The sequence below is a fragment of the Colletotrichum abscissum genome, assembly GCF_030869225.1.
Source record: "Colletotrichum abscissum strain IMI 504890 chromosome Unknown Scaffold_11.1, whole genome shotgun sequence".
NCBI classification, from domain to species: domain Eukaryota; kingdom Fungi; phylum Ascomycota; class Sordariomycetes; order Glomerellales; family Glomerellaceae; genus Colletotrichum; species Colletotrichum abscissum.
In genome coordinates this window covers 121,501-136,655 of record NW_026849999.1, presented here as the reverse complement: position 1 = coordinate 136,655, position 15,155 = coordinate 121,501, and the positions used below count along the sequence as shown (strand labels likewise).

Sequence of the window (15,155 nt, the reverse complement as noted above, 5' to 3'; positions counted from 1 at the left end):
TTATGGCCCCTCCTATGCCCCCTCTCAACGTGATCGTTCTCGTCAACTTTAATCAGGGTCCAATGCCAGCCTCATTATTCACCATCAGTCCAGACACTCTTGGCGGTATTGGATTCTGTATTTCCCATCCAGGTGATTCGTTCCACGGATTGTTGCATTGCGACGCCGTGTCAACTTGCTCGTGCCGATTGAAAGGCTAGCCCTTTTCAGACTTTTGGATCGGCGAAGATAATGGACTTTGGAGCCGAGGTCCGTCTGAATAAAATCTGACAAACAAAACACTTCTTGTCAAACAATTTAAGCTTTGTATTTTGAACATGAGCTGTCACAGGATGGGCAGACTGTTGAGTTTGGGTCAAAAGAGGCTCTTTGCGGGAGAGGCGGGATAGAGTCCCAACTAGTTTTGGTTCTGTATATAAAGCGGGAAGTCAAGACAAATGCGGGGTTAAACCTGTCAGCCATCAAGAGGAAACTTATTCTATGGTGGCCAGCGATCTACTTTGATGGAAATATGGAAATAAGTCTAACCCACGTAGTACTAGAGAGTATCATTAACGGAAATCATATTGATCCACATAAGAGCAGTTCTTGACACCGGCGATCATGGCCGTGTCATCGCGCCGAACGAAACGGAACATGTGGCTCAACGATCCCCAACTACCAAGACAAGTCGACATTTGCCGAGCCTCTGAGAAGGAACCCCTGCCCCCTGTCTCGATCAAGGCAGATGTTTCGTCAAAGATGAGATGGGTGGGAGGTCCGCGGGACTATTCTTAGCCTCTCAGTTGTGCCGCAAGCAGCACCACCAGAACAGACTTCGTCGCATATGAAATCTTGACACTAAGATCTCCAAGTTCGCGTATAGTTCCTACATGTAAGTATGGTTGGCTGTGCTGTTAGCATACTCAGTTGATAGGGATGCCGTGACTCGTTCTCGGGGGATCGCAAATTGGTCCCACGCCGAACCCCTCTTCGATGTCTCCATCGCCGTGCAGCCTTGGCCTTTGAGACTTCTTGTTGAAACTTGAAAGTGAAAGTATATGCCGTTCTGATCGAAGCAAGAGGCTGTCTTAGTGATGGGCCACGAGCGTCGAACGTTCACATGCATTGAACGGTACTGAAAGCAACATACTCTAACTCCTGTCTTCTATGAAATTAACGTGGCTGATGCCTATAAGTATTGGATGCAGAGCCGCTCCTAGGTCTGAGTGCTGCCGTGATTGACAGATCATACAAACACAACTTTCAGGATATCGAACAAGACTTGGCTAGGAATATTCAACATGCTCGTCTCTTCCCTCAAAACCATCGTTACCCTTAGTGTTGCATTCTATGCCACCGCTGCGCTGGCGGCTCCCAACGTGCAGATGGGGGCTGATGTTCAAGAATTATCCGAGGTAAGTTGATGGAATCTATGAGTTGTAACAAAGTCGGATGCTAACGGGTCTGGGCAACTAGAGGAACGAGGCTCTTGTGAGTTCTCCCTGACCTGGAATGTACCCAGCTCAAGCCCTTTATTGGTGCTCGCAACTGACTAGGTTAACCACAGGAACAACCTGACTTTGACGCCGTCGCTGTATGTTCTGACGCAAAGCACATACTATGTTAGAGCACTGGCTGACTTCACCATCACAGGGACTCGGCGATACCATCGAGGCCCGTGGCAAGCCACCTCGCCGCCCCAACAATAACAATAACAATAATAACCGGAGGCCCGGCCGCAATGGAAAGCCCAGACGTCCCCCAAAATAAAGGAGATGGGCACGCACAAGTATCATGCTTCTGAGTAGGCCTCACTGGTAGCTAACGCAGTATGATTCGGGCTGGTCTCAATGAACGTCACTAGTCAATGGTCTTGGTGGACATGCTGCTATCATGGGGTGGGTGGAGAGAGAGAATTGGGGAGCTTTGACGCCACGAAGTGATTGATACAAGGTGGATTTTGTGTATATATGCTTGAGAAAGAAATTGAAGAGAGCGTTCTTCATCAAAGTTGAGAATGTTGGTGTAGGTATGGCTAAGAACGGCATCGATGCGGCCCCTCTTGACAGGTAAGTAAAGTACCTCGATAGAATGAAAGCCCAGCACACCTCACGAAGAAACTCTCATAATAACCAAAACTATGTGCATATATGTAGGATATCTGGATCTCTTGTTTCTACACTCGTGGGCTACCTATGTCACCATCACTGCATGTATTAGACGCAATTATCGACATGAACAGATCACAACCAACACCTATCGGAACACTCGGTCACCACCTTACTCTTACGTTCTATCGCATATAGCCACGGAAGCCTGGCTATCTCGATGACAACACAAATTTGACCCTGGCCCACGTTGACACACTGGCGAGTGTCCCCCGCATCCGTAACACCCAAGGCCTGTCACACAATCGCCTCTGCCAGGATCACAACGGTCCCCTTGTCCTCTCGCTCTTTTTCGAAGCCATGGTTGCTATCATGTGTTAGCCAACTGCGACGTTTAATTTCGTGTAATCTTGAGTCAGGGGGTGGGTTCCCTACAGTCGGATCTTCTAACCAGGATGTGTGATATTCCGCTTCGAGACTCAATTTTGATACGAGGTTTTTCGGGTCCGCTGTTGGTGCAGCAGATACATGGGTGATTGTTGCCGCAACAATAAGAAGAGTTGAGAGCGCCTTCATTTCTCTAGGTGGGGAATTCGAGATGAGCCGATAGCAGCAAGTCGTTAAGTTCTTGTTCCAATGATAAACAGTACATATATCTAGAGCAATTCCGTGAGACTGATTATTTGTAGTAATGCAAGTCCTCTCTGAGTACATAAGACATTCAGTGATCCAGTGGGACCTGAAGTTATATGGCGACGCGCTCAAGCCTCGAGCGTGTACAACGAAGTCTTGCTTCTGGTCACAGCGTGCGTCATCCGAACTACTCTGTTGCAGCCCATCACTTATCAACAGTGCAGTGATGTATTGCCGTTAGAATTGAAGTTCAGAATTATGGCCGATTGGCCGTTGTATGAGCATTGACGCTGTGGTTGTCGGGGACCATCAGACACGTCTCCCCGATCTAGGCATATGGAGTGGGAACAGCACGACTAGGCACGTACTCGACGCTAGAGAAACCTGCCCTAGATGACTAAAGGCGTATGATTTCCAGACGTACAATTGCTACTACTAAAAGTCTGCCACCAAAGGCTTCACTGATGCACCGACGTAGCTCCATGAGGAAGAGGTGTAAGGAAGAGGTGTATGCATCTTGTGATGAACCATGACTAAACAACTTCGAGCCAGTGGCAACACCGAGCTAAGCATCTGTTATGAAAACATGATTGCCGATTGATAAACCTAGTTTGGTAAGACGACGGCGAAAGTGTCGCTGCATGCAAGCTGGTAGGCTCAGAAGCATCATGCACGCTCGCTGCTGCTAGTGATCCCCCGTCGGCGATCAAAAGTTCGGGTGACGCGCATATCAGCCGAAATCTTGTCGCTGAGACCCTAAGCCACTGTCATGAGGTGGTCGGCAACCGAGACAAGGAAGAAATGGCAGACCTTGGGCTTTGGAAATGCCTGGGTATGCAACGAGGAGGTGTCACGGCTTTTGATGATCAGCCTGTAAACGAGAGTTAGAGAAATAAGTACAGACGTACAATCGTGATCCCACGATTCTTCACTATTACGCCTCACACCGTTTCAGAGCGAAAGCCTGCTCATCCTAGTTCCACAACGCTTCGAGAAATGAATGATTGAGCAGAACATCCGTTGCAGGTAATTTGCAGAACTCTATGGCATGACGCACAGCTACGATGCATCAGGGCATATTGCAAGGAAAGATGCAAAAGACCGCTACGCCCTTACAGGCAGGTATGCCGCCACAGAATCCCTGGCAGGAAACTGAACCCAGATGCCATCGTGAAGTGGGGTGAACCCCTGATCTAACAAACACAGAGCCCCAGTTGAAAAGCAAGAGAGCGGATAAGTCTTCGGGTTATTCTTGACCGAGGATGAACATGTGCCTTTTGATTCATAGGACCGGCTAAGTTCTGATCCCATATCAGTCACAAATTTCCTAAATGCATAATTGACCAAGATTTCGAATTCCTTGAGGACTGGACCTTGCACTTGGCCTAGCAGTAAGATCAATGGCATATCAAAGAGGTTTCCGCAATTATGAAAGCCCGTGGAGGCTAATAATTTCGGACAACCTACGAAAGTCACTCGATAAGTATGCTTTGCAACATGAAGACGATACTCCTCGTTCAAATTGAAGGAGACATTGCCCTTCTCTTTTCTTTTTTTGAATTAACTGCTTAACACTAGCAAGCCCTGTTCAACTCCATCTTCCAGTCGTGTATGGTCAGTCAGTTGAGATGAGTTGCCATCGGACAATCGAAACAACCCCTATCGACAGAAACAATGCCATGTTTGGCCATATAAGCTAGCCAATAAGCTAATGTTAGTCAAGACATGAGGCTGAATCAGCCAAGGCGCGCGTTACTCAGAATCACATCATGCTTGTCTGCATGTGAACCGTACCATGTGGCTTCCGGGTTTAAGAAGGAAGGTGAGCCGCAGGATCGATCATCTATCAAGGCTGTCGACGGATACTCCCGGTCATGTAGCAAAGAGGGGTAAAACATCCTAGGTTCCGTCGGCTATCAATCTAAGGGGCCTTTCTCGGTGATCTACGTCAGCCAATGCCGGCGGGATGGTCTTGCAGCATGCAAGTCATGGCCCTGTACCTCTCGACGACACCCCGAGTTTGAAATAGCGTTGATCGAATGGAGCATCTCAAAGTGCATTCGCGTGGCTTGGCTGTCATTCCGGTGCCTTGGAGTTGGGTCACTGCCCCTTGAAGTGTCAAAAAGCTTAGCCTTAGACATCGCTAGTACATATAACGTTAAGGTAGTGGGATGTAAGAAGCGGCTCTAGAAGTTTCCTAAGTAGATACGCACTGGTGAGTAGATATTTATAACAAACACCCCGTTGAAACTTGTTCTCGCAACTGTGCCTGGTTCAAGTTGGCGATCTATTCTGACTCATCTTATCTCAAGTTTGGGTTTGTGGCTCTATTCCGGGATGAAATTCTAGTGAGGAGAATTCAGTTGCGGCATCAAGTGTTTTTGGGCAATTTCAAAGGAAACACGAAATGACTACAAACGAGTATTTCAGAACCAATTGAGTCGACGTGCCGTGCCTGCTGGGAGCTTTGCTGACGTGAAGCCTCTCGCTCAAACGGGCCTGTCCGGCTATGAGAACTCCCGTCTGGGGTCGTGGTGTGGGCGGAAGGTCGACAAGGCCCCAGTCTCCCGAGTCCCGCGGTTAACCAAGGATTCTCACCCGAACTGTAAACCCAAGTGGGACCACGAGAGTGGAAATTTGGAGAAGAGGAGATGGCGGGGTCGCGAAAGACCCATCAGTTTAGTTCATGGAGTAAAATCCTTGCTTCGAGACAACCGTCCGGTTTTCGTGCTCGGTCACAGTCCGAATCCTAGACGCGGGGCGGTGTGGAGGGCGTGGAGGGCCGAGTGAAGGCCGACTCCGGAATCTTCCCCCAGGTATCCGTATCTTAGTCAAGAAAAAGTGCGGGATCTGGGAAAACCCGGGGATTGGCCGGGTGAGGAGTGGGAATCGCGAGATTGGCTTTCATATTGTCGGAAGTAAAATGTGGTCGGCGTTAATGCTGACACGGAGGAAGTTGGCCATACGATACTTGGCAGAGTTGAACTTTTCTCTTCTCCACTCACTTTTGCAGATTCTTCTTCCTGTGATTTGGGGAATTACTCCAATTCTGCCCCCTTTTTGCAGCTTGAGTCTTGCGGCGTGCCCCGTGGCTGGAATGCTCAATCTCTTAGTGCGGACTTCACTCAGACTTCACAATAGTGGACAAGATGGTTGTGTGTTCAGTGGTAAATTTGCTTGATTCGCTCGATGCGTTTCAATTCATTATGGCATTAATCCATTCTATCGACATAAGTCTTGCCATATACCGTGATTGACACGAGCCTCGAAAAGCATGGCAAGATTGTGGTTTTAATGTACAATACGCTCTTTGGGGTATCAAACCGTATGGTTTCAACTTCACATAATAACTCGCAGCGCTTAGACAAGGTATCTGAAACCCTTGCCCAGCCTGTGCGAAGCCTCAGCCTCCTCCGCGCTGGTGTTGTTGGCGGTATCAGCCGCCTCGCTCTGCTCAAGCTCCTTGTTCAGCTTGTCAAGAATGACCTTGAAGATGTAGCAACCAACAATGGTGACACCGAACATGGCAGTAACGATACCGTAGCTCTTGCGGAAGCCATTCTCCTTGAGGTTCCAGACGTACGATCCGGCGACGTTACCAAGCTGGGAGAAGGCGTTGATCATGGCGATGGCAACGGCACGCTTGGCAGGGGGACGCGGGAATGAGGATGAAATCCAGGAGTAGAAGACGATGAAGCCGGCGTACGAGCTGGCCTGAAGGAAGAGAGCGACGTAGCGCGCGGCGACGTTGAGGGTCGACATGGAGATGACGAAACCGATGAGACCGACGCAGATAGGGCCGACAATGTGCCAGAAGCGCTCCTGAGTGCGATCGGCGTGCCAGGCGTTGATGAGGGAGATAAGGCAGGAGAAGGCCCAGGGAGGGGAGCTCATAAGCAGGGTGGGAACGTAGCCGAAGCCCAAGGTCTGGGTAAGGGTAGGGAAGAAGGCGTTGAAGGAGAGACCGACGACGTAGGCGGTAAAGGTCAGCATCATGATGTAGATCTTGACGTCCTTGACGGCCATGATGAGACCGTCAAGAGGGCCCATGTCATCCGAGTCGGCGTCAGCCTCACCGACATCCTCAGTCATACGCAGCTGGGCGACGTAGAGCTCCTCCTCGGTGAAGCCGCGGGAGTTGGTGGGCAAGTCGGGAAGGATGAAGGCGGCGGAGATGGCGACACCCATGGTGACGGCACCCTCGATCCAGAAGAGCCAGCGCCAGGCAGCGTGGCCGAGGACGCCCTGCATGTTGGAAAGGACACCAGCGCCGATGAGGGCGGAGAAGGCGTTGGAGATGAGGTTGCCGCAGAAAAGGATGGCGTTGCGGGTGGTGAGCTCGCGGCGGGTGTACCACTTTGACAGGATCATGAGGGCACCGGGCAGGAAGGCGGCCTCGATGAAGCCCAAGCAGAAACGGGTGGCGACCATGCCTCCAAAGTTTGTGGTGACGCCGGAGAGGGTTGAGATCATGCCCCAAATCAACATGGCGGCGGCGATGTACCAGGACGGGCGGGAGATCTTGTTGATGACCATGTTGGAGGGGATCTGCATGAGAATGTAGCCGACGTACAGAATACTCAGGCAGGTGGCGTATTCGTTGTTGTCCAGCTGCAGGTCATCTTGCAGACCGCGGAGACGGGCAGCGGCGATGTTGTTTCTGTCGAGGTAGTCTGAGGGTATGCCACGTTAGTTTACAAGTCCGCGATCAAGTGAGATGAGGTCTCGGTTAGTGAAACATACTCATGATGTAGATGAGCACAAACAGAGAGCATCGCATGTCAAGCTTGCGCTTCATGCTCTTCTCGACTGCCGCGCGACGCTCGGGACTCATAGCCCGGGGCGCGTTGGGGTCGGTGTAGTTGTTCTCGACATTATCGACATCGGCGCCCTTGAAGTCGGCGCCTTGGGTGATCTTGTCGTTCTGAGTCGAGTCCATCTTTGCGACTGTCCTGTCGGATCTCTACACAACTAGGGGAGAGTGCGTTGAGGAAAGAGGATGGGAGACAGAACAAGGAATCAAGAGGTCGTCTGGATTGACTCGAGATTGACTCGGGAAGGAGGACGATGGGAAAGCTATTAGTTATAAAGCGGCGGCAGGCTTCGGGCAAGTCCCGATCGTCGCGGGGAAACACTTAACCACTGCCCCTCAACAACGTTTTTATGTGGGGTGAAACCTGCTTCACCCATCACAGCAAAAGTACACGCGCGTAAGAGGTAAGAATTTCGGAAAATGGGCCGGGATCTGGTACGAGTCCCCAATCCCCAGTTCGGTCTGGTTGCAGTCCAGATTCTCGGCCCAGCGTCGCGGCATGCGGCCGCTTGGAATGAACGCGATAGCTGCTGCATTGGACATGGAGCTTCTTCGGCCGCACCAGGATGACGTGGGGAGGGATAAGACCATCCGTGGGGAAGTTCAGGTCGGGGTTAACGGCGAAGTGAGTGACTTGGACTCTTGGAGTGGTTGAGGTTGACAACTCGAAAACCCCGAATAGAGAGAGCGCGCGCGTTACACGGAGCTCGTTCTCGCCTCCATCCGCGGGGAACGTCACCTTGCATCCCGGGGGCAACGAACCCGTCGAACCAGCTTCCAATTGCCCCGTTGCCCCCAATGGCTCGGGATTTGACGGTCAGCTGGAGTTCTGGAGGGCCCCGAAGTGGAATCTTTGGGATAATAGCGCTCCCCCAACTTTTTCTTGCCTGTACTCCAGTCCCCAGCTTCACCCCAAGGGGGAATCCCACAGTTTTCTTCTCTTGGCTCTTGGCTTTAGTTGAAAGTGGGAGAAGACCAAAAGTCGCGCGAGTTTGGGGGTCAAATGTCTCTGATTCAAGGTAGGACCGAAGTTTCCACCGGATGGTCCCGCTAGCTAGCCACCAATTCGCGACAAGTGCCGGTTGAGATCCATCGCCTTGCGTCTGGCTGGCGTTGGAAAAGACTCAAGCGTGTCAAGCATCTTTCTCCGCGCGTGGTGGGACGGGGATTGGGGGAGGATGAGAGATACAAAGTGGGCAGCGTGGGGAAAGGTCCGAATGAACTCGTCCAATGGAGTCCTCACCGACTGAGCACGACCTGTCTTATTACGGTCAAGATTGTCGGCGCTCTACTCCTATTCCGGGATATGTGGCCGGCAAGGGTTGCGTTCGACCAACGATGGGGCGCGGAGTCTTGCGGAGTTTAAACAATAGTGACGTGAGCGAGCCCGTTTCGAAATGTTCGAAATCTCCTGCCTTTTCCGAGGTTTGCTGCCCAGATGCTGTTAAGACTTCGACACCCAGGCAAGACACCAGGGTAGAAGAGTAGGAAACCAAGCAATTACCAGCTCACGTGGCCGCAAATCTGGTCTGCATTCCTGAGGATGACGTTTCAGTGCCATTTCCTCTGACACCACAAAACGTGGTTCCCGACCGAGGACTTGGTCGAGATCCTCGTCGCAACGCTGAAGGCTGGCCTGGGCGCCTGGGGTAGCCTAAGTATTCCCCATGCACGTCAAAAGAAGATGTCGCCCAGAGACTTGGGACGAGGGTGGCGCTTTGTCAAGATTGAAGTTTCTTCCTTTCCCCAGTATATCCGTAAAGAATGTCTTGAAAGCCGTTCGCCGAGCTTGGCGTCCTTGGCCCGAACGCGAACTCATCACGAATTTGTCTCCTCGATTATAAATCTTTTCCGCTTCTCCGAACAAGAAGTATCCGTAGATGCTTGGGTAGGCTTGTTCGAGGCTGCAAGCCTACTGGTTGTGTCGGCCCCCTTCTTTATGTTTCTGCTGCTCGCTCTGTATCTGGTTGGTGGCTTGAAAACCCGCATCAGCCTAGACAAGGAACCTTGATTCAACGCGCCGGGCACAATGCCTCTAGTCCGACCAGAACTCCGAATAGCATCTGTCGTACTCTTGATGCGATAAAAAATGTCCGTTGCATCCGTTCACTAATAGTCACCTGCAAGAGAGTTGTTCATTAGCTTCCATGAGGCATTAGACTCAGCCCTCAAAGATGAAATGCTGCACCCAGATAGAGTACCAAGTATGTGCCATCTGAATTGAGTGCAGATCTGTCTTTGTAGCTCTAAATAGTCTGTCTAAGATGGAGAGACTGGCTCAATATCAAGGGCATGTCCAAAGCCCTGGCCAATAGGTAATTACTGGGGCTGGAATTCGACATAGTCTCGGTTTAAGTTACCTAGCAAAGTCCATCCGCTCATAGACGCGCTGAAAAGACTCCAACTTGGGCCCATTCATCTCTATGGGTCGAAAGCTCAAGGCTGCATCAGAAAGGCTGTCTATGCCGTTCCCAGCTCCTCCCAAGACCTCCCATTTTCGTTGGGGCTTGCCAGTTTCGCTGTGTGCCCGGGATGCTTGATTTGATGATGCCTGCTTCTGGTGCCTCTTGGTGCTATCGGCACAAGGGCCGTACTTTCGGCGTTGCTCCCGGAAGCCAAGCTTAATAATAACACTTTCCTTTTGAACTTCGCGTGTTCCTGCTTTCGTGATTCCGCTAGGAGCTAGACCCAATGCTCTTCTCAGTGTCATTCTGGCAGCTCCCGAATCATGAAGCTCGTCTTCCGCAATTCAGTGACTTTCAGCTCAGGATATCGTTGCGCCTGAATCGCCACTCATAAGCAACCTTTCAGCGGCTGCCTCATCATCCTCGTCCGAATCATCATCATCGTCATCCCCGCCCATCAAGTCGATAACCAGAACAGAACCCGAGCTAAGCGTGTCTAACTGGAAGCCAGCCTGCAAGACCTCCGGGGCATCAAAAATGCAACCGGCAACATCGAGGCTGATGTCAGCGTCCTTAAGCGCCAAGCAGACGAGTCGGAAGTGCTCGTGGTGCTGATCCGTAGCATCGTCTCCGTTCTTCTCGCCGTCAAAAATCAAGACCACATTGCGGTGGCTGAAGCAGAAGGTGTCGTTGACCTCGGGTCGAGTGACGTCTCTGAGAGCAGCCTCTAGCTTTGATGGTTCGGTCTGGGCATTGGCTGTGAGCCGTGTAAAGATGCTGCCGTTGAGGAGGGCTTTTGCTGTGCTGGGTTTGGATGGGGAGAAGATTGTGACGTTGGGCGGCAGCGCAGGTGCGGCAGGAGCCGAGGAAGATGCCTTTGGATCCATGGCGCCAGTTTTGAAGCTATTCCTGTGCAAAAGTGCCGTGCTGCAAGGTACTGACTGTGTTGTAGTGTGTTAGCCGTTGGCCGGTCTAAGAAACGAGGCAGCGACTGGGAGCGCCTGCAAAGTTTTCAGGGATGACTAATTTGATGTGCGGAGAACATGTGGGGTTCACCGGTGCCGAAGAATACCGGAGGCGGTCCGATGCGGGTCTAGGAAGGCCGGCGGTGCAATTGTATCGTTCATGGTCGTACATGCATCCTACGAATAAACGAATCAAATAAGACATCAGGTTTTCAGATGTCGCTAAGTCTGTGATTGTCTTAAAGTGCTCTCGTCGGAACATTCTTCGGACTCCGCCTTTCCGAGTCTAGGCGACCCTAAAGGGGAACATGAAGCATTCAACAGAGGTTACTGCTGCTTTCCCTTGTTGAGTTCTGCGTACTAACACGGTAATTTCAATAAATCCCTACGGAAGATTCAAGACTTTGGTGATTTGCCGTAAGAGAAGCAGCAATGAAACAAGGTGAGAATCATCACGTAGCACTTTCAAGGGTCTCGTAGAATTTAGCCTTGTTGCCCGCTTGACGAAGTTTTCTCACCATCCACCATGAACCTTTCTTGAATATGAGAATAGCGGGAATGCTATCTCACTGAGAAGTTGGGTGTGTAGTGATCGGCAGAATGATGCCAAAAGGGTGCTGAAAAGTCTGGGGTTTGACGATCAGGCCGATCGCGAAGTGTATGATTGGACTGTGCCGTACCGTGTGAACATGAGTTTTAGAAACTTCCCACCATTACCGCCCGACAAACGCTCACCCCGCGTCATCCAAAGTGGCGCAAGCTACTTTGAGCGACTCTCATGACAAGTCATGGCCTGAGGTGGTCATCTTTGGTTGCGAAAGTGATGAGGCGTGACGACGTTGGGTGACTTGATCCTCGGCCAGGGACAATACGGGACCAGGCAAAACATTTAGCAGGGGAAATGATGTTCATGATCATTGCTTCCGGGAACCTGAGATGAGGTAGATAACGTTGTGCTTTCGTCTGTTCCATCACACGAGCAGTGGCGGCCTTCACGGACTCAGAATCCTCAGTCTTCGAGGAGCATATAAACCCTCTAGATTTCTGTTGAAAACCTCGCACATCACCGAATCAAATTCCTCTGATATCAGACGGGAACAACCCCTCAAGTCCAATATCATCAAACGACTTAGTCGAATCGAAGAACCTACTACTAAGAACAATGGCCCCAAAGTTCGTTTCACCTAATTACCTAGTTTCATTGATAAGACTTGCACTGATAAAAGAAAGTCACAGCTCGAGCAGACGCTTTTCTTTCTCTCTTTCTCCTGCTTCCAAGGCAGCAAAGCGAGTTCTTTCTCAGCGGTCAAATAATCGACGCTCTTTCGACTCACAGGCAAGCTCATCGACGCTTGGCAATATGCCTGTCGTAGAGGTCGAAAATTACCTGACAGCACCGGCTGTCCGATGGTCAACTGCAAATCGGATTTGACTTGGATTGTCATGATTCAATATGTAAAAGTAGCTGTTGGATTGTCGCGAGAGCTGCAGGTAGTAGATACGGTGGCTAGCTTGGCCATGGCAGAACTCAATCTTGTTGGGTACCAAGGACTGCCAGGTAGGAATTGCCACATTCAAAGCCTCCACGTTGTTATTTAAATATTTACTTCCATTGAAGTATCGTATCACCACTTGCCCCAGATTCTCATCCACGTAATCCTGTATTGGAAACAATTGTCTCTAACCCCTCTTGCAACAGTCTTGGTGTCATTCAGTTCTAGTTCGTTCAGTGAATGTACCTAAACTCTTCAACGTAAGTTATATATACTTCTAATGCTGTATATCGACATGGTCAGCAATGAGGGCGACGATGTCGGTCGCGGAAGCATCTGGGCTGATGCAACCTAGGATATGCTGATCTGGTCTGACCAGAATTGCACCTCCCTCAGAAAAACCACCTTTCGTATCGTACAGTTTTTGGTGGCTGTCAGAAGTAAACTGGAAATCGACGTCCGCACCCCAAAGGATAAGGCGAGAACTCATTTTGTTCCCAAGGACCTCTTCGCAGTCCTCAAACCGTTGTTTCCAAGCTCCTCGACATGGTACAATGAGAGAGATTGTACCTGCACTCGCCAGGTCAAGTGTAGAATAGCGTTGAGCTTCGATTTGCTCATTCGATAGCTCTTTCACATACGACGTGTCGATGGGCTGATACGAAACTTCACTTTCATCATTCGGCTCGGTGAATTTGATCCAAGCATGTGGCAACCTGGCGCCAACCTGGAACTTTGGCGTAAAGTCCGACGCATTCGCAGGTGGCTTCGTGTCACCGTACACGTACCCAATGTGAATTTCAAGCTGAAGGGGATCATGTCAATGCCTATTTTTTTTAAAATCCAATCTGGTGGAGATGCACTTACGTTGTCAAAATGTTCACGTTGTCCCTCGACCTTCTCGGCAATCAAGTCCTGCTTGGCCGGGTCGTGGATGGCTTCATACATCCGTTTCCGGGCTTCGTCAAGGTCTTCAACATCTGCCGTCCCGATGGCCTTGAGGAAAGAAAAGATAGACTTCCCATTTTTGACACTCTGAGCTGCCGCGATGACGGCAATTGGTCGTCTATCAGTCTCATAAGTGTCGAGAATTCGTGGATTCGCCCAACCCTGGTGTACGGCGGCGACCTTGTAGGCAAGGTTGTGCGCGTCGGCCAGGCCAGAGTTGAGTCCCAGGCCACCAGTAGGAGGGAATGAATGTGCGGCATCGCCAACTCTGTAACGGTAAGTGTCAGCGCATTGTCATCGTGCAGGAAAATTCAGAGATGACACGCACAAGAACACGTTTCCACGACGGTATTCCTTTGCCACCTTGCGGCTTAATACCCATGGTCTAAAACTCTTGATCTGGATCGGTATCTTTTGTCCTATCGCAGCAGACACGGTGGCATGCGCGAGTCCTTCTGTCCATGTTTCCACCGGATGTCTTTTTGACTAGTCCAGCCAACGTCAGTAAACGAAGAGGCTAGCCTTCGGAATGAAAGATTTCTCCAACATACATCAAAATTGCTGATCAAAACCTGGTTTCCATCTATATCATATGCAATGATAAAACCAGAGCAAGCAGGGTCGGCGATCCAATGCAGCATGCCAACACCATTCTTTACGATTGGCCGGAGATTCGCATTAAAGTGAATGGTCATCATTGTCTCGTCTATATCCTCTTTGTAAGCTGAACTGCATGTCGCGAACAACAAGAAAACTTACATCCATCTTCCCCCTCAGTCTCAATCCCTAAAAAACGTCGGACTTGGCTTTTTGCTCCATCGCAGCCAACAACGTGCCTGGAGGTAACTGTCCAACGACGCTTCGTGGAACGCTCTTCAACGACGGTCAGCACTTTATCGCCTCGCTGTACGGCAGTCGTCAGTATCTCGCCTTTGGGGTTTCTAAAAGTTCCCGAAGCTTTCTCTACTTACCTGCTCACACGAAATGAAACCAACCCCTTTTCGAATCTCAACATTTGGGTCGTTTTCTAGATGTTTTGCAACAAATTTCTCAAAATCGGGTTGCGGGATGTTGTGGATCATCTTCAGTAATACACATGTTAGTAATTGACTTTGAGGTCGATGGGTGACGAAAATCCAATTACTTCCATACCTCAGGTGTACTCTCTAGGACACCAGCGTCCATCCGCTCATACGGAAGGACACCAATCTTCTCGCCCGTGAGGTTCGTCAAGAAATTGACCCAGTAGGCATCATTACGAGGTGACCCTAATTGACGTATCGCTCTTGTGTCAAGTCCATATTGTCTACATATTTCAAGGGTTCTCGGGCTCAATGCATGCGCTTTAGGTGCAGCCAGCCGTTCAGGATACTTCTCAATGAGAAGCGATTTCACTGTAAGCTGTTAGCGTTCTACCCCATCGAACTGGGAGAGCCCACAATTGCACAGGCCTACGTGCCAGTACTTACCACCATGTTTAGACAACATGTATGCTGTGAACAGACCAGTCGGACCACCGCCTGCGATGAGAACAGGTACCTCCACTGAAACATCTCCCACTTGAACATTGTCTGGTTTCGAATTACAAGATGAGAAGTCAACCTTGTAAGCGCCCTCTGGGCGTGATGGCTGGGCGATTTCAAGCATCATTCCCGCCGGCCAAACTGTTTATTATAAAAGACAGAACTACCTCTGCTGAAGAAACTGGGGAAGACGACAATACGGTCGTCTTTATTGCGGAAGACCGCCGATGGGATATGCTGGGAGGCTTCATCCCGAGGCGCAACGTTTTCCGACGGACGGCCTCC

General features: G+C 50.4%; 6 protein-coding genes across 6 annotated transcripts; 2 read left to right on the top strand and 4 right to left on the bottom strand.

Moving 5' to 3' along the window:
* Positions 1-1,283: 1,283 nt before the first annotated feature.
* On the top strand, positions 1,284-1,752 carry CABS01_05403 (uncharacterized protein; the record flags this gene model as incomplete). The annotated part of the gene is made up of 4 exons (XM_060538773.1): positions 1,284-1,397; positions 1,459-1,473; positions 1,550-1,576; positions 1,636-1,752. 4 exons carry the CDS (start codon positions 1,284-1,286, stop codon positions 1,750-1,752), a joined length of 273 nt encoding a protein of 90 aa, XP_060405035.1.
* Positions 1,753-2,268: 516 nt separating this feature from the next.
* CABS01_05402 (uncharacterized protein) lies at positions 2,269-2,666 on the bottom strand (the record flags this gene model as incomplete). Its single annotated transcript, XM_060538772.1, has 2 exons — positions 2,269-2,457; positions 2,526-2,666. 2 exons carry the CDS (start codon positions 2,664-2,666, stop codon positions 2,269-2,271), a joined length of 330 nt encoding a protein of 109 aa, XP_060405034.1.
* Positions 2,667-6,083: 3,417 nt separating this feature from the next.
* On the bottom strand, positions 6,084-7,662 carry CABS01_05401 (major facilitator superfamily transporter; the record flags this gene model as incomplete). The annotated part of the gene is made up of 2 exons (XM_060538771.1): positions 6,084-7,396; positions 7,467-7,662. The coding sequence occupies 2 exons, from the start codon at positions 7,660-7,662 to the stop codon at positions 6,084-6,086; spliced, it is 1,509 nt and encodes a 502-aa protein (XP_060405033.1).
* Positions 7,663-10,300: 2,638 nt separating this feature from the next.
* Positions 10,301-10,828, bottom strand: CABS01_05400 (uncharacterized protein; the record flags this gene model as incomplete). Its single annotated transcript, XM_060538770.1, has 1 exon — positions 10,301-10,828. The coding sequence occupies one exon, from the start codon at positions 10,826-10,828 to the stop codon at positions 10,301-10,303; it is 528 nt and encodes a 175-aa protein (XP_060405032.1).
* Positions 10,829-12,068: 1,240 nt separating this feature from the next.
* CABS01_05399 (uncharacterized protein) lies at positions 12,069-12,338 on the top strand (the record flags this gene model as incomplete). The annotated part of the gene is made up of 1 exon (XM_060538769.1): positions 12,069-12,338. The coding sequence occupies one exon, from the start codon at positions 12,069-12,071 to the stop codon at positions 12,336-12,338; it is 270 nt and encodes an 89-aa protein (XP_060405031.1).
* A 338-nt stretch (positions 12,339-12,676) lies between these two features.
* Positions 12,677-14,997, bottom strand: CABS01_05398 (FAD binding domain-containing protein; the record flags this gene model as incomplete). Its single annotated transcript, XM_060538768.1, has 8 exons — positions 12,677-13,204; positions 13,267-13,615; positions 13,676-13,833; positions 13,899-14,053; positions 14,107-14,251; positions 14,319-14,429; positions 14,500-14,741; positions 14,817-14,997. 8 exons carry the CDS (start codon positions 14,995-14,997, stop codon positions 12,677-12,679), a joined length of 1,869 nt encoding a protein of 622 aa, XP_060405030.1.
* Between the last annotated feature and the right edge of the window lie 158 nt (positions 14,998-15,155).